A 16,817-nucleotide genomic window follows, 5' to 3' on the forward strand; every position below is an offset into this window, starting at 1 on the left:
ATGAAAGTACCAACTAGTCAACAACATATGAGTAAGAGCCACAATCCCAACCAGAATAGTCCATTTCCTTATTTAACATAGAGCTTCAGAAAATTATCCCGCCGACACATTCAAGAAAACAAATGGAAAAACTTAAGATTGGATTTGAAGATGGTAGAATCTTCAGAAAAGTTGAATCCAATTGAAGTGTTTGTTCTTAATTTATCCTTCAGACTTAAGGCTAAAAGAGTCAGAGCCTAGTCACCTTTCCGGTCGCAACTGGGATCCCATTGTTTTCTTGTAATACGAGTTTTTCAAATACAAGCGGAGTCCGCGAATGTTTCAGCACAAATCAATGTCTTAAGCTGCAATTACAAAAAGCTTAACAACATCAGTACTATGATTGTTACTTATGGCCCTGAATAGAAGTGCGAAAGACAAAACAAAAAAAAAAAAAAAAAACAATTAGAGAAGTAACCAACATTTATACAACAAACAACAAGATCACCACTCTTCAAGCATCCCCTCACTTTTTATGTGTTTCCTTGTTGTACGGATCAACATGGCTCACTATAGCATATATCTCACAGTTCCCATGCATGGAACCCATGAATGTAGATCTCTTAGCTTCGTAACCAGCTGTAATAATAACCTACATAAGCAGCAAAAATCTAAGTGTACAAGACAATAATTGGCAAACATAACTATTTGTAAGGAATGTGTGCGTTAAGTGAATGCTCAAACCCTTATCCATTCTTAGTCTCACAACAAACTGATTTATGCAAAAGGGAAAAGATATACTGCAACAGAAAAAGAGCTCATGTGAAAAATTCAAAAACCGATATTTGGCTAACATATTTATATGTAACAAATGCAATCTGTAAAGCATCATTTTCACCATTCCTAGAGAAAACAAATACTTCAGAAAGAATATCCAACTCTGTGTCTATCTCCTCAACTCCAGTTATGCAAACTCTCAAAGCCTCAAGCGGTCATGCTTGCATAATATATAGAATTATAGAAAAAAGGACTTTCACAAGTTTCTTAGTACATCCAAGAAAGTGGTAAGAAAAAAATAATACATTAGCAACTGTATACGAAATGAGAATAAAGACATCTATAAAACACCTAGATTGGCATCACCAACCCGAATGCTTCCATGCATATTCTACTTTACCCATAATAACAATTCTCTCATTTTGGATTCGCACATGTCAGTAACAAGCATCCTACAATTCATACGAATTTTAAACCCAAATTTGATGGTTAGATTGTTTATTGTAATCTTTCGTGCTTGAAAATTCAGTTGTGTGTGCTTGTCTATGCGCTGATAAGTGCTCTTTTAGCTCAAAAATATTTTACTCTTAACGGGAAAAAACCCGAAAAATACGCCATCTAATATTTTTTTGGCCGTTTAATTCCTCTAATTATTAAATTTCTCAAAAAATACTTGGTTTAATTTTCGTTGTCTTTAAAAACCTTCATTTTATTAATAACGGTAGATTCATACTTACGACATAACGACTGTTAACTCTAATGACGGAAATGTTAACTAGGGTTAAAATATAACCCCACGTGGTTAATTAGAGACATCTAAAGACACTCTTGCCATCTTCTTCTTCCCCCAAATCGATTTCGAGTTTTAGAACCCTAGAACCCTAAAATTTCAGAAATTCAAATTTGGTTTGAGAGAATGGTGAGAACAAGTACGAGGTGTTAGATGGTGCTGGAAGCTTCAGTGTGAACCTCCTTCACAGAGAATGTGCTTGCTTTGGCTCACCATTCTCTCAAACCAAATTTCATTTTCTGAAATTTTAGGGTTCTAGAGTTCTAAAACTCGAAATCGATTTGGGGGAAGAAAAAGAGGGCAACAATATCTTCAGATATCTCTAAATTAACCACGTGGGATTATATTTTAATCCTGGTTAACATTTCCGTCATTAGAGTTAACAGTTGTTATGTCGTAAGTATGGATCTACCGTTATTAATAAAATGAAGGTTTTTAAAGACAACGAAAATTAAACTAGGTATTTTTTGGGAAATTTAATAACTAGAGGAATTAAACGGCCAAAAAAATATTAGATGGCGTATTTTTCGGGTTTTTTCCCTATTCTTAAGTGATCAAAGTCAAACTCATATTAATAAAGTTAATTTTTAAAAGAAAATATTAATATTCTGCTAAAAAGTAAACATTATTTTAATTTTACTAGATTAGGTACGAGTTTTAAAACTATCCAATAAAGTATAATTATCCTGTTGTATATTGTTTTTGTTTACACGTCCTTAAACATCTTCCAAACAAACAAACCAGACTTACGTTTTTAAATTTTTTTAATATAAAACGGCTACCACAGTTGTGTTCTTTGTTTTTATAGAGAAAATCACATTTTAAACCTTGAAACTTCAAAGTATCATTGAGTGATACTTTGAACCTTTAAATAATTTCACTAACAATATAAACCATCAAATTAATTTTAGTAACGTTCTAAACCTCTAAACTATAATTTTTGTTTACACCGCTCTATGAAACGACAGAACCGTAACGACTGTCACGGAATAGATAACTGCCGTTAGTAGAACCGTTAACTTCCATCATTTTTTTTATATATAACCACTTGTCATAATGGTTGTCTCACGTGTTTAAAATTCAAAATCCTCGTAATTTTTATTATGAATTCCGTTTCGAGTTTGATGAACGAAAACAGTGTGTTAACTTTACTATTTCCCGTAAACAAAAAAAATCCAAAAATATAGATAGATGATAATGTCAAATTGTCATACATGAATTCAAAAGCAAACAAAATCTCTATATAAGTAAAAGTAACCATAGTCATAATAGAGAGTGAATAAGGTAGTTACTGGTCACTAAAACATGGTGCCTATTGCTCAGATTCTGTGTTACGTTCTTCTTGAGGTTTTGGGTTTAGGTTAGACCTATCATAAACTCGGTCTCCAAACACCTCAAAAGGTCGATCCGTGAATGGACTCCAAAATGTTCCAACACCTTGTGGAATTTTACCAGTTTTTCTAATCTTCAATGGTCTCCCTCTTCTAGCTTTCTTCACATGTGGCTGCACTTGATTTGATGAGATTGAAGGCTGAGGAGCACTATAAGCAACTGGAGTTTGTGAGCTTGATTCACCAGCTTGTATAGACTGAGAACTACTTTCGGCTAAAAGAGTATTTCTTCTTTTTCTTGGCTTTGGGGGTGCCTTGGGATGACTCTGAAACATACCAAGCAAAGAATGATGACTCATAAGATATATCAATGAAAAATAATAATTAAATGTACCTCATCTATAAGCTTCTTTGGTCTCCCACGTTTGTTCTTTGGACCCTCCACAACAATTGGTTCATTCTTGCAACTACTCTTGTTATGCCCAGCTTGACCACATAGGCTGCAATGTGGAATCCTGCCATGTCTTGTTGATTTCCCTGAATTTTGTAGGTCTTCAAAAGGTTCTTTTCGTCTGTCTCTGTTTTTTGGTCTCCCTCTTGGTTTTCTCATCTCAGGTATCCCTATTGGAGGCTTATTTGTCCTACTCCACAGCTTCTCACCATTGACAGGTTTGATGTTCTCTTCATATGTCTTCTTAAAAACTGACGTGAAGTAATAATTAGCCACATACCGTACTGGATCATCTTGGTTATCATCTAGAACACATACGGCATGTCTACATGGTATTCCTGTAAGTCACACATTCAATTAGAATCACTGGGATATATAACATTTATAAAATTCACTTAGTCAAACTCATTTACCTGTGAGATCCCATCTTCTACATGCACATTCATGAGTAGCCAAATTCACAATGTATCCATTATCAAACTCATTTACCTCATATGAAGTCTTGCTACTACGTAGTGTATCACAATACTGTTTTGCCAACCTTGCTTTCTCTAATAAGGCCATTGTGATTGGTGTAACAGGAGTTTCCAACTTCTCCGCCTTTAGACACCTTCTAGAAATCCTTCTCATCGCTTGTCTTCTTATATCCTCCAGCAAGTTAATAACTGGCTTAGCCCTTGCTATCTTTATTGTCCTATTAAAACTCTCAGACAAATTGTTGTGCACATCAGGACAACGTGACTCAACACTAAAGAAGGCACGACACCACCTCTTCGGCTCTGTTGCTAGTAACGCTTGATAGGCTGAAGGATCATATGCCTTGACTAAATCCAGTTTCTCCTCATACTCTCCTTCAGTGTAGCTATAAGCTACTCCCCAAAAGAGATTCTTGTATTCTGACCTTGAGAAACCTTGTTTCTTCCAATTAGCATATATATGTCTTCCACACATCCTATGCTCTGCATTTGGAAGTTCAGCCTCTATGGCAAGCACTAAACCCTGAAAAGTTCAACAATTGAAAAAATAGCAAACACTAATGTACAAAAGAAAAATGATAGAATGGTATACTTTTTGCTTGTCAGAAATTATGGTCAAATTGTCCCCATTCTCCAAGCCAAGGTCTATCTTCAGCTTTTTAACAAACCAACCCCAAGTATCTTTATTTTCACCTCTGACAATTGCCCATGCAATTGGATACATCCTATTATCTGCATCTCTGCCTACAGCAGCAAGCAAATCACCATTTAACTCCCATTTTAAAAAACATCCGTCTAAACCAATTACCGGTCTACAACAAGTCTTCCAAGTGTTGCGGAATTCTTCAAAGCAAATGTAGAAGCAATCAAACATCTCTCTATCATTGACATTAACAGTGCACAAATCAATTATCATACGAGGATGTCTTTTGCGTAGTTCATTCTCATAATCCCACAATTTACCAAACTGAGTTGTTTGAGCTTCAAGAATGGTGTTCAAAGCAATGCGTCTACCCCTGTAACACTTTGAGAGAGGAACAACAATGTTATACCTTGCTTTTATTGCATCTTTTATTTGTGCTGCTTGTAAGCTTATATTTCTTCTTATCTCTTCTCTAAACAAACCTGCAATCACACTTTGTTTCAACATTGAAACTCTACTTGATTTTCCGTGGTTGTGATTCATGTGACAGACCTTCACCATCCACTTGTTAATAGGCTTCTCATAAGAACAAAACACCTTAAACTTACACTTTTCACCACAACAAACTACAGCAATCCTGTCTGCTTCTGACTTTGCCATCTTCACATCATATTGCGTTTTCAAGGAGTAACGCAACAATTGGTCCTTAAATTCTAATCCACTGTGAAACTTCTGAAATAACCAAATGTATGGCTCTTTATCTAGACTACCATGATACTTAGCTTTCCCATGAGTGTCTTTTTTCCTCCCTTTACCCCTTCTCTCGTTATCCCATTGTTCCCATTCTTCATCTGACTCTAGTGGTGTATCTGGATATTCTGCTTCTTCCTCTACAAAACACTCTTGCTCACTATCTTCAGCTTCTCTTTGTTCTTCTTCTTGTTCTTCAAGATTTTTGTATTATTCTTTATCTGTTGTTGCTCTCAAACCTTCCTCAAATAGTGACTTAAATTTAAACTTTTTAAGTTTAAAAAACTGTACAAAAATCAAAGTGTAAGAAAATAAATACAACAGTTAAGTGATTTTAACAAAAAAATAATTTTAGTACACTCCGCCTTCTATTTGTATAATTGGACATACTTAACACATAATATATATATATATATATATATATATATATTCATCTTAAAATAATCTACATATTAACCAAACTTATATTCAATATACAGATTAACTCGTATATACACCCATAAAAGTAACAGAATTCTGTTATAAAAAAAATTAAAGTAACTGAATTCTATATGTAATTTTTTTTTAAATGTCATAAAAATCTACAACAGACAAAATCAATTAAAATAAATTTTAGTTATAAATAAATTATAGACTCACGGTGTACCGCAGGTTAAAATATAGTTATTTTAATTTTACTAGATTAGGACCCACACAACGTACTGTTTTAAAGTTATCCAATAAAGTTAAATTATTAACAAATATATTAATATTTTGCAAGAAATAAACATTATTTTCAAAAGTAAATATATATAAATATTTTTCATCGTATTTACTTTAATACATTAATTTATACTTTTACATTTAAAATTTATTATATCAATTATTACAGTAATCTAAAATTAAATTATCAGCCACCAAAGCTGAAACCACCGCACCCGAATTCCTAATCTCTGCACAGGATCCACGGGAAACGATCTCATCGGAACCCTTTAATTCCAACGAGACAACCGGCGTAGAAATCGCTCCTTACAAAAACTCTCATAATTACACCATCCCCATCTCATCTAGTTACTGAGTCGCACAACCAACCACCCCAAGCGACCGACTAACAAGAGAGGTGGGCTGGAATATTTGATTTCGTTCAGCCATGGACAACACTTCCCCATGAATACTCCAAATCACTATCAACTCCTCTATTGTCGAACGGCACCTCCACCTGGTGTCGAACGTCACCCATCGCACCACTTGCGAACCAACATACATGGTGTCGATCGACAGTCCCTAGTGTCGGTCGACTCTAACGACCTCGACATCACCTCCGTTAAACATTCCTCATCCAAGCCTAACTCCAGCCATTCTCCTATGACTCAAACACACAAAAACATGCTGTCGACCAACACCACCTTGGTGTTGCTCGACACCCTAACCTTACCACAAAACCGTCTATATCCGACCACAATAAAAACACTTGATTAAATCACAAACTAACCGTTAATTCCACAAATCCACTGTTGAATAAGAAGCATGTAACACCACAAATCTCCCCACCAAATTTCAGTCAAATCGGACTCCGTTTCATCCTCCAAAAGTTGCCCGGAAGTAGCCATCTCGAACCAGTTTGCGCAGTCTATCTGCAGGTGTTGGTGTCGAACAACACTAACCCAAAAATCACGATCTGAACTCCCTTCAAGCTTCTTCTCGCCGCAAAACTCTAATCTTTCACAACCATCTATTCCATAATCGATTAAACATTAAACAACACGACTTACCTGGATAACAGCCATGAGAGAGTCTCTTTGTCTATCCCAATCTACCACCAAGGTCCCATCCTTCCCCTCACACATGAAGAAGATGGTACTCCCTTCTCCTCGTCTTATGCTTCAAGCACAAGGTCTCTTACTCTAGCAACCTTGATGCACGACGAATAAGAAGCTCCCCTCAAGCCCACTGCTTGATCTCCTCTTCTCACTCACACAACTCTCTTCTCCCCTTTTTGGGAAGGAGATGGCTCCCCTTCACTTGGCGTCGAGATACCACTTATATACTCGAGCCCCTAGGGTTTCTTAAACTAAACCGTATCAAACCGACAATTAAACCGATGAACTCGGGAAATTGTTAGTGTCGACCGACACCCCTCTGGTGTCGCTCGACACCCACCCCCAAAATTCCTTTTTGGTTCATGGGTGTTACAAAAGCTTTTGGCAATCATTTGTCATTACGAGTTTTTTTTTTTTCAACGAAATATTAAATTAGAAAATAACTACACGGTTGGTAGCCCAAACCGGTGGATAAGTGTTTACAAAGGAAATTGCAGAAACAAGAGATCTAGATGAACGTGAAAGTCAATCCGCTCTTAGATTCAAAGAACGTGGAATCCTGGACAAGGAGAAGGATGGAAAAGCCGCCCTCAGCATGTGGAAACCGTGTAAGATGTTTGAAAACGCAAGCCAATCTTCAGGAGCTTGAATCATCAATGCTAATTCAGCACAGTCCGTTGCGAAGTACTGACACGCCACTTTGTTTGCAAGGATACACTCGATGGCCCAAATCAGAGCCTCGCACTCAGCATGAAGCGGGGAAGGACTTCGCCGAAGACTTCTAGCACCTAGTAAAAAGGTATTCTCCTGACCATTATCACACCACCATCCCAAGCCTGAATTGGTGTCGGAAATTTTCCAGGAACCATCAATTTGACAACAAAGAACATGATTCGAAGAACTCGAGGGGATCTCAGAATCGGGTAGATATGTATTAGCAGGCAGACCCCCTACCTGTGTCTCTATATCCTCCCAAAACAGCTTATCACTGGCAGCCTGATTAAGCACCTCCTCAGGCGTTAACTGTGTTCCTTGAAAAACCTTTTTATTCCTATCCTTCCAAATCGACCATAAGATCCATGGTAACCGATGAAGAACATCTGGAACATCCGAATGGGAGGACCCTCGCCCATAGATGAAATCCAGATTAGAAAACACCGACTCAAACGGGAAACCCCCTACCGTGACCGATATTGGGGATGCCTCCCACACTTGACGCGATCGAGGACACTCAAAAAGAGCATGATTAATTGTTTCAGACTCTTAGTCACATCTCTTACATTTAATATCACATTAAACCCCTCGGCGAGCCAAACGGTCTGTCACTGGAAGAGAATCCGAGGCAATTTGCCAAAAGAAATGTTTAATTTTAGGCGGGGCATGAAGTTTCCATGCTTGGGCTCTTAAAGACGTGTATGTAGGGCCAATTTCAACCTCTGCCACCAACTCCCGAGCCAAAGCATATCCCGAACGAACCGTGTACATCCCAGATTTTGAGTAATGCCAAACATGTCGGTCTGGTCTCAAGGACTTACTTAAAGTCATACTAAGGATAATCCTAATGTCTTCCGGATTCATAAACTCATTAAGGATAGGTAAATTCCACTCCCTTGTGGCCGGATTAATTAAATGATTAACTATTAAGTTTGGATGCAGAAAGCTACCCCTCCCATTAGTCGATCGAGGATGTTGATCACGGATCTATGGATCCCGCCATACTGAGATATTAGATCCATCACCTACCATCCACCGAGCACCTCGCATAACCAGATCTTTTGTCGAGAAAATACTCCCTCCGCAACACCCGAGCAAACAAGGAATTCATAAATTGAATAAGACGCCAAAACTGTTTAGCTAACATCGCGTCATTAAATTTGTCCAAATCTCTAAAACCCAAACCTCCGTTATCTTTACCGTCACAAAATTTATCCCAAGCCACCCAATGTAAACCCTAGCCTTATCACTAAAACTCCACCAGAAATTAGAAACTGCACTTGTTAACTTAGATGTTAAATCTTGGGGAAGTTCAAAGCAGGACATAAGATGAGATGGTAGGGCCATGGCCACTGATTTAATCAATACTTCCTTTCCACCTTTTGATAGATATTTCGCTGACCAGGCATTAACTCGGTCATCAAGCCTATCACAGACATAGCTGAAAACCTTATTATACGAACCCCCAAGATTTTCGGGAATGCCCAGATAGGAACCCATCCCTCCTTCCTTAGAAATTCCAATGACAATTTTTAACTGCTCTCTAACTTGGTATGGAACTTTCTTCCCAAACAAGATAGAAGATTTTGCAAGGTTTACCTCTTGGCCCGAGGCTTTACCGTAATTACCAATAATTTCCATCACATGCTTACACTCATCCTCTTCCGCTTTACAGAAGAATAGACTGTCATCGGCAAATAACAAATGTGAAATGGATGGGCAATCATGGGCTAACTTGATACCCGTAATCTTACTCTCCCTCTCAGCCCTTCTAATATTATTAATCAACACCTCCGTACAAAGAATAAACATATACCTCTCAGCCTTCTAATATTATTAATCAACACCTCCGTACAAAGAATAAACATATACGGTGACAGGGGGTCTCCTTGACGTAACCCCCATTTCGGGGAAAGTGAACCTCGAGGCTGGCCATTTAATAAAACCTGATACGAGACTGAAGTCACACACAACATAATCCAAGAAATCCATTTATCGTCAAAACCCATCCGTTCCAGAACGGGCTTTAAAAAGCTCCATTCAATCCGATTATAGGCTTTACTCATATCTGTCTTAAAAGCCAGAAAATCGGATTTGCAACACCTATTGGTATTTAAACCGTGAAACATTTCTTGAGCAATAATAATATTATCTGTAAATAGACGTCCCGAAACAAAAGCTGACTGAGTTTCCGAAATGAGTGAGGGCAATATTTTTTCAATCGGAAGCACATAATCTTAGAGATAATCTTATAACCCACGTAACAAAGGCTAATCGGTCTAAACTCTGCCATCCGTTGGGGCTTATGAACCTTCGGAATGAGGAAAATATTTGTTTCATTCAATCGAGTATTAAAGCTACCAGTGCAGAAAAATCCCTAACTAACATGACCAAATCGAGGACCAAAACCTCTGATAAAATAAGGTTGTCATCCCATCAGGGCCCAGACTTTTCTCCAGGTGCATGGCAAACAGAGCCTTGCGTACTTCAGCCTTGGAAACATCCTTTGTTAAATCATTATTCATTCTCTGAGAAATGGATGGATTCACCTCCTGAACCATCTCACGTATACCACTGACATCGGATTTCCGGAAAAGGTTTGTGAAATAAGAAGAGGCAATATTCTCTAAACCTATCTCTGTTTCAACCCAAATATCATTTTGCCCAAACAAACCTACTATTCTATTTCGCACCCGCCGTTGTTTAGTAGAAGCATGGAAGAATTTGGTATTCTTGTCTCCTACCTTTAGCCAAAACTTTCTACTTTTCTGTTGCTAGTAAATCTCCTCCTCCCTATACGTCAATTTGTGCTCTATTATATTGATATCTGCTTGGGTGATCGAGTCATCCAATTTTGCTGCATCTAGGGCCACCTTTAACTCAGAGATGAGAGAAGGACCAGTTGGAACATTATTCTTCTTCCACCAAGAAATTGAGTTCCTACAATTCTTGATTTTGTCCACAAATCCCGGGACACAAAAATTCCGTGTGCGATTCCACCCTAACTCCACTGCCCCATTAAGCCCCTCTCTCCCTAACCACCTTTTATCAAAATGGAATTGTCTAACAGGTTTCTATAAAGACTTAGCACAATTAGCTAAAATAGGTAGATGATCAGACCCAATCATCTCTAAATAGTATACCCTCGAATAAGGGAAAATATTGTGCCAATCTTCGTTACCTAAAGCTCTCCAACCGACATCTAACAACATGATTGTTTCTCCAGTTACCCTGCCAAGAGAACTGTTCACCATAACAAGGGAACTCCAACATACCACAATGTCTAATCATTGATTGAAAAGGCACGAAATACGACGCCGGTCTCAACGCACCCCGAGTCTTCTCAAGGTTACCAATTAGTTCATTAAAATCACCAATCATGAACCAAGGATCTGTACGTGTTGAACTAATTAGAGTTAAGTCATCCCACACCTTTCCACGTGATTTGGGAACAGGGTCCCCATAAACAAAGGACATGAACAGAATTTGTTGTCCCAAAAAAACTTGAACATCTATGAAGCGATCACTAGCATAAAGAACATCAAGTTTTATTGCATCATTGTAAAATAAGGCTAGACCTCCGCTAGACCTTCGGGGTTCAACCGTATACAATTTATTAAAACCAAATTTATTCTGAAAATACTTTAAATAAGAACAACATTTTTTAGTTTCTGATAAAAATAAAATATCTGGTTTATTCTTCTTCCATAAATCCTTCAAGTATCCCTCTGTCAGGTCAGCTCCAATGCTCTGACAGTTCTAATTCAAGACTTTCACGTTTGAGCCGGTGGTTTCGAAAGAACCACCATCCCTCTCTTATTCACTTGCTTCCCACCTCCTGAGGGGGGTTTCTCCTTTGCTTTAAGCTCCGCCTTTCCCGCTATCTTCTATTTATTATCCCCTGCAGATTTAATCACAAAAGCTTTAGCCAATTATCTTTTACCAGGTGACGCCAAAGGTAGAACATTCCTCTTAATATTAGACCCTCTATAACCCAGTTTGCCTATAGCTTTAAGGTTTCTTATTCTACCATTATTCAAAGAAAACTCCTTCAAATTATAACTAAGCTTGCCCAAATCAGAAACTACCAAACTAGGAAACTGAGAAATACCTTTAGAAGCGGTACCCTCGACAGAAGGCAAATGCTCCTCCATATCCACCACAGATTTAGTGACCAAAGACCGAGACTCCTTAGCCTGAACCACGTCCTCAACACCATTATACTCACCATCCTCCAGCAAATCATCAGTCTCAGCATCGAAGACCGATTCTGACTCCACGTTCTGACCATGTGCATCCAGAACATCTTCCAGCATATCCTCAGCCTGATCATTGTCCAAAGCCGTCTCATGAACCTGTGAAGATGCAAATACTGTTGATTTGGCCTGGTAAAGTGGTTGAGGCCACACCGGACCCACTCCCTTTCTATTAACATGAAGACTTTGAACCTGCGATCACTCATTTCCACCAGTGATCCTCAGCGCCATATGACCTGAACCCTCTCCTCTCTCACTCCAAGCTCCCAAGTAAGCCCCCCCCCCTTTTGCTTCCCCAAGATGAACCCTGAGACTTATCATGGCGCCTGAACACCGGCTAGAGGTGTCAATCAGGCTGACCCGGCCCGGCTAGGGGTGTCAATCGGGCTGGCCCGGCCCGGCCCGACCTGAAACCCGTAAAGCCCGCATATGTTTGAGCCTGGTCCGAAATATTTTCGAGCCTATATTTCAAAGCCCGAGCTCGGCCCTAACAGGGCTTTACGGGCTTTTCCGGGCTTATCTTACGAATCAAAGATTCAAACTTATAAGTCTTGAAAAGCAATGTTTAAAGGTGCGCTGTAAAACAAATCAATCAAAATTTTAATAGTTCATTTATATTCACTAAAACCAACTTAATTTAAAAGAAAAAGTTAAAAACTAAATAAGATTTTTATACATTAACCAAATAAATTAATATATAATTCATATAAAATATCACAGATTAAAATTTTAAAAGTATTAATTAAGGTTATAAGTAAATATGAAAATTAGAATTAGAGTTTTAAACTTTATTTACAATAGATCATTAATTAAATATTGCAATCAAATAAATATATGAAAAAAAAACAATACAAATATATCTGTTTAAGGGCTTTTCAGGCTGGCCCGAACCTAGTCGGGCTAAGCCCGAAAAACCCTATAGTCCGAAAGGCCTGATTTTTTCTGGACATATATATATTTAAGCCCGAGCCCGGTATTTTTCAAGGTCGGGTCGGGCCGGGCCGGGCCAGCCTACAGGCTTTGGCCCTAATTGACATGCCTAACACCGGCTTCCCATTACCCCCCCCCCCCCCACCCAATGAGGATTGAGGGTTGACAGCACCCTCATCAGAGGAGAAATCTAGTGCCCTCTTGGCAATAGTCTTCTTAGGCTTCTTCCAACCTCCTTCCGTACCATGAGGAGCCTGATACTGCCGTTGAACACCTCTCTTATTCGACTGGCCATCAAAACCAGAAACACTAGCCACTTGAGTCAACTACGGACAAGCCACAGATTCATGTGTGAGCCTACAACAATTATCGCAAAGCCCAGTCAGCTTCTCATACTCTAATGACACTACCACCTCATCACCTGTATCAAAAGGAACCACAAGTTGAAACACCAAGGGGTTAAACCCATTAACCGTAACATATAGACTCCCTGAACCTTCATCAACCTCTCTAAGAATACCAATTTTCTTCCCAATAGCCCGCAAAGTAGCTGTTTCCCACAGATGCATAGGAATCCCAGAAATCTTAACCCAAAAATTAATAGCAGAAGGGTAACTACTAGAAATAATGGGCTCCCATTTCACCAGAGAAATTATCCATCCATCAAAGTGATAGGGGTCGTTCTGAAGAACACCTTGTAAATCCTCATCAGTTTGAAAATTAAACTGGAAAATCCCCACACCCAAATCCACTCCTATCACTTTCTCCTCTAGCTTCCAAATCTTGGGGAGATTAGCCACTAATGACTCCACACGTTGAACCGAAGGGTTCATCAACCTACCAATAAGCGTCAGAGAAAACTGTTGAATTCTCTGAGCCATGATTGATCCGGAAATCTTCACCGTTTCTGTACGAATCAAAGCCTTCTTACCCCTGTTAACTGCCAACTGAGCCATCACAACAAACCAGAAATGAAATTGCAAAACAAACCAACTATCGTTACAAAGATCAGAGAGAAAGCGAGTACGTGAATAAACAAACTCTGTACCACTCGGCTGAATATAAACCAAGCAAGGAAGATTACTACCGAATCGCAGTGAAATCAAAATCCATAAAACCAAAATGATCCTAGTTTCCTTGTAATCAACAGCAAAAAAATTCCCAGAATCGAATCCTGGAAGGATACAGGGAAAGAAAAAATAAACTTCCATCAATCCCATCCGAGAACCTACCAAAAAAGAGCACCCGAGTCACCATACACCCTTGTAGAGAATCAATCGGTGTAAATATTACCAAATCAGCCAGCCAGCCCTGATACGTACAGATTAGAATCTTCTGGATCCTAATCCCCCAAATCCAATCAAACACCCTAAGCCAGCACCAAAACGAGCCAAGATAATCCATTAAGGCAAAGATCCTCTATAGAAACCGAATCGAGATCTCCAAAAACCAAATAGGAAAGATCTCGAAAACCAGATCGATCAAACCCACTATCCAAATCGAAAGAAAACCACAACTCCTGAACAAACCTCCAACCAGCCAAAACCAGATCCTGGAACTACGATCATAACCAAATCGGAGAGTAAACATGGGGATCAAACCTTAATCGCCTCACACATCGCCTCTTTTTTATAAAGACAAATTTTTTCGTCATTAAGAATATTATATTTGTCAAATTTCAAAAATATTCCACAACTTATTCATAAAATATTTACATACAAACAAATCGTCAAAAAATCATCTAATTAGCATCCACATACAATTTCTAAGTTTTATCACAAAAATGTGTTCATACACAACAACTATTTTATTATTAAAATATACTCTTACCTATAAAATGTGTCCATGAACAAATGAAACCAATTTTATGTCTCTTTGCTTTCAAGTTAACATAGTTAATTTAACCACTAAAATTATTTTGTATCATAATTTCTTATTTTTTAAACTAATAAAATTGTTTACTCAAAAAATATTTTGGATACAAACTGGAAAAAATATCTACACCATGACAATGAGTTTATAACCAACTCAATAAAAGTTGAGAGTTTTTTTTTTTAAAAGTTTATTTGACATAATAAAAATAAAAAATTGAATATTATAAAAAAAATGACATATGAGCGTTAGATAACTCAAAGATATAAAATAAAAACTAAAAAAAACTACAACATAAGAATCTTTTTCAAAAATAATAAAAAATATTGATATTACATATCCTGAACTTAAAATTAAAAAAAATATAAAAAATAAAACTTTATTTTAAATCATCACAGATTTCTAATTTGAAAATCAAATTGAAGTAAATAATGTAAAATCTATAAATACTACAATAAGAAAATAAAAAATACTAAGAAGAAGGAATGTTAACAAATAGTGATAATTCAAATCCTTATCTGAAAACAAAATTGAATAAAAACATATCAAATTTTAATCTAAATAATCATGGATTTATCATTGATAATTAAATTGAAATAAATAATATAATATTTTAAATTAAATCATGACACATGTCACAAACGTTTATATGTGTTGTAATATCACATTTTTAAGAATATATAACATAAAAATAAAATATAGTTTAGATCATGTTAATGAGTAACTTTAAAACGAAGTTTTGTATAATGACACATATTTGTTCAGGTTGACGACATATTTTTACACGTGCCAACATCTTAAATGGATAACTTGACATATGTGATTGTAACATCCGTGAACCAGAAATTGGATTTCTGGTAGGGGTGTCGATCGACACTCCTTATGGTGTCGGTCGACACCAATCGCGGTTGGTCAAATCGGTTCGATTTTAATTCTCCGGTTCGCGTGGCTGGTTTAGGGAAGTCTTAGACTCGAGTTTAAAAGGGAGAACTCGACTTCCTTCGTCCTTTTAGCCGTTTCTGAAAGTTTTAGAGAGAAAAGAAGAAAATAGTGTTCTATAAACTGTTCTTGAGGTTTTTGGGAGATTCCTTTGATCTGTGAGAGAGTTTTCTTCCTGGAGAGTGTGGATCCAAGACTAGGGACGTGATGGGAAGGTTGTTGTGGTGGTAGCTTCATCTTTTGGGCATAGATCTCATTGTTTGGCTAAGGTGAGTGCATGACCATGGCTTATCTAAGCTAAGATCTCTGTTTCTGTGATTTCGTATGTTGTGTGGTTGTTTCTTTTGGTTGTTTGTGAGTTTTTCGTAGCTCATGAGGCTTGGATTCGTTCCTGGATTCGTGTGGGACGAAAAGGAGAAGACTGGAGGCGAGATTCGGAGGTTCAGTACGAAGGAAATCGCTGCTTGACATTGGTGGCGGTCGACACCAACGCGAGGACGACTCGGGACTTAGCGAGCGTCGGTCGACACCATGTGGAGGTGTTGGTCGACACCGTTAGGGTTTTGGGAGTGTTGAGCAGGTGTCGATCGACACCAATTGTGGTATCGGTTGACATCAGATGACCAGTGTCGGTTGACACTAGATGACCAGTGTCAGCCGACACCAGATGACCAGTGTCGGTCAATACCTCCCGGTGTCGGTCGACACCCCAGTAACCGGTTTATGTCGTGTTGCTTTGTGCATATTCCTAGTTTGTTTTATTGTTGTTATTTGTGGCATGAGAGATCTTATTGTTTGTGTTTATAGTCCAATAGATGAAAAGATTGTCTCACTAAGTATTTCTGGTAGCCTCTCTTTTGTGTTGTGATGCAGGTAGGGTTGTTTTAGTGATGATCATGTTAACGATTAAATTTGAAGAACTAAAATTTATAATTTACATAATAAAACTATTAGTTTTCTTTTTCTAAAATTTTTGATACGTGTAAAAATCTTATCGATCTACTTGTCTCGATCATATTAATGGCTAATTTCGAAACTAACCTTTATATGTCTTACCTATTATATAAATACAAAAAAAAATCTAGCAGTATTAGGTTAATAATTAGAAAT

The 16,817-nt window shown here is 37.8% G+C and overlaps 1 protein-coding gene across 1 annotated transcript; it reads right to left on the reverse strand.

Moving 5' to 3' along the window:
- Positions 1-2,707: 2,707 nt before the first annotated feature.
- On the reverse strand, positions 2,708-14,846 carry LOC104742346 (uncharacterized). The gene is made up of 5 exons (XM_087485864.1): positions 14,727-14,846; positions 4,397-5,482; positions 3,742-4,327; positions 3,272-3,666; positions 2,708-3,203 (listed from the first exon to the last, which is right to left on the reverse strand). The coding sequence occupies exons 2-5, from the start codon at positions 5,105-5,107 to the stop codon at positions 2,859-2,861; spliced, it is 2,037 nt and encodes a 678-aa protein (XP_087341990.1). The 5' UTR covers positions 5,108-5,482; positions 14,727-14,846; the 3' UTR covers positions 2,708-2,858.
- Positions 14,847-16,817: the final 1,971 nt, after the last annotated feature.

Source organism: Camelina sativa, chromosome 14 (assembly GCF_030686135.1).
Source record: "Camelina sativa cultivar CO46 ecotype springtype chromosome 14, ASM3068613v1".
Classification (NCBI taxonomy): domain Eukaryota; kingdom Viridiplantae; phylum Streptophyta; class Magnoliopsida; order Brassicales; family Brassicaceae; genus Camelina; species Camelina sativa.

Excerpts from the sequence above, each read along its gene's own strand:
- LOC104742346 (XM_087485864.1), bottom strand. The coding sequence starts at position 5,107 with ATGGCAAAGTCAGAAGCAGACAGGATTGCTGTAGTTTGTTGTGGTGAA. Across the intron at positions 4,328-4,396 it reads TAATTTCTGACAAGCAAAAA|GGTTTAGTGCTTGCCATAGA; the intron begins GTATACCATTCT and ends TGAACTTTTCAG. Across the intron at positions 3,204-3,271 it reads CAAAGAAGCTTATAGATGAG|AGTCATCCCAAGGCACCCCC; the intron begins GTACATTTAATT and ends GGTATGTTTCAG.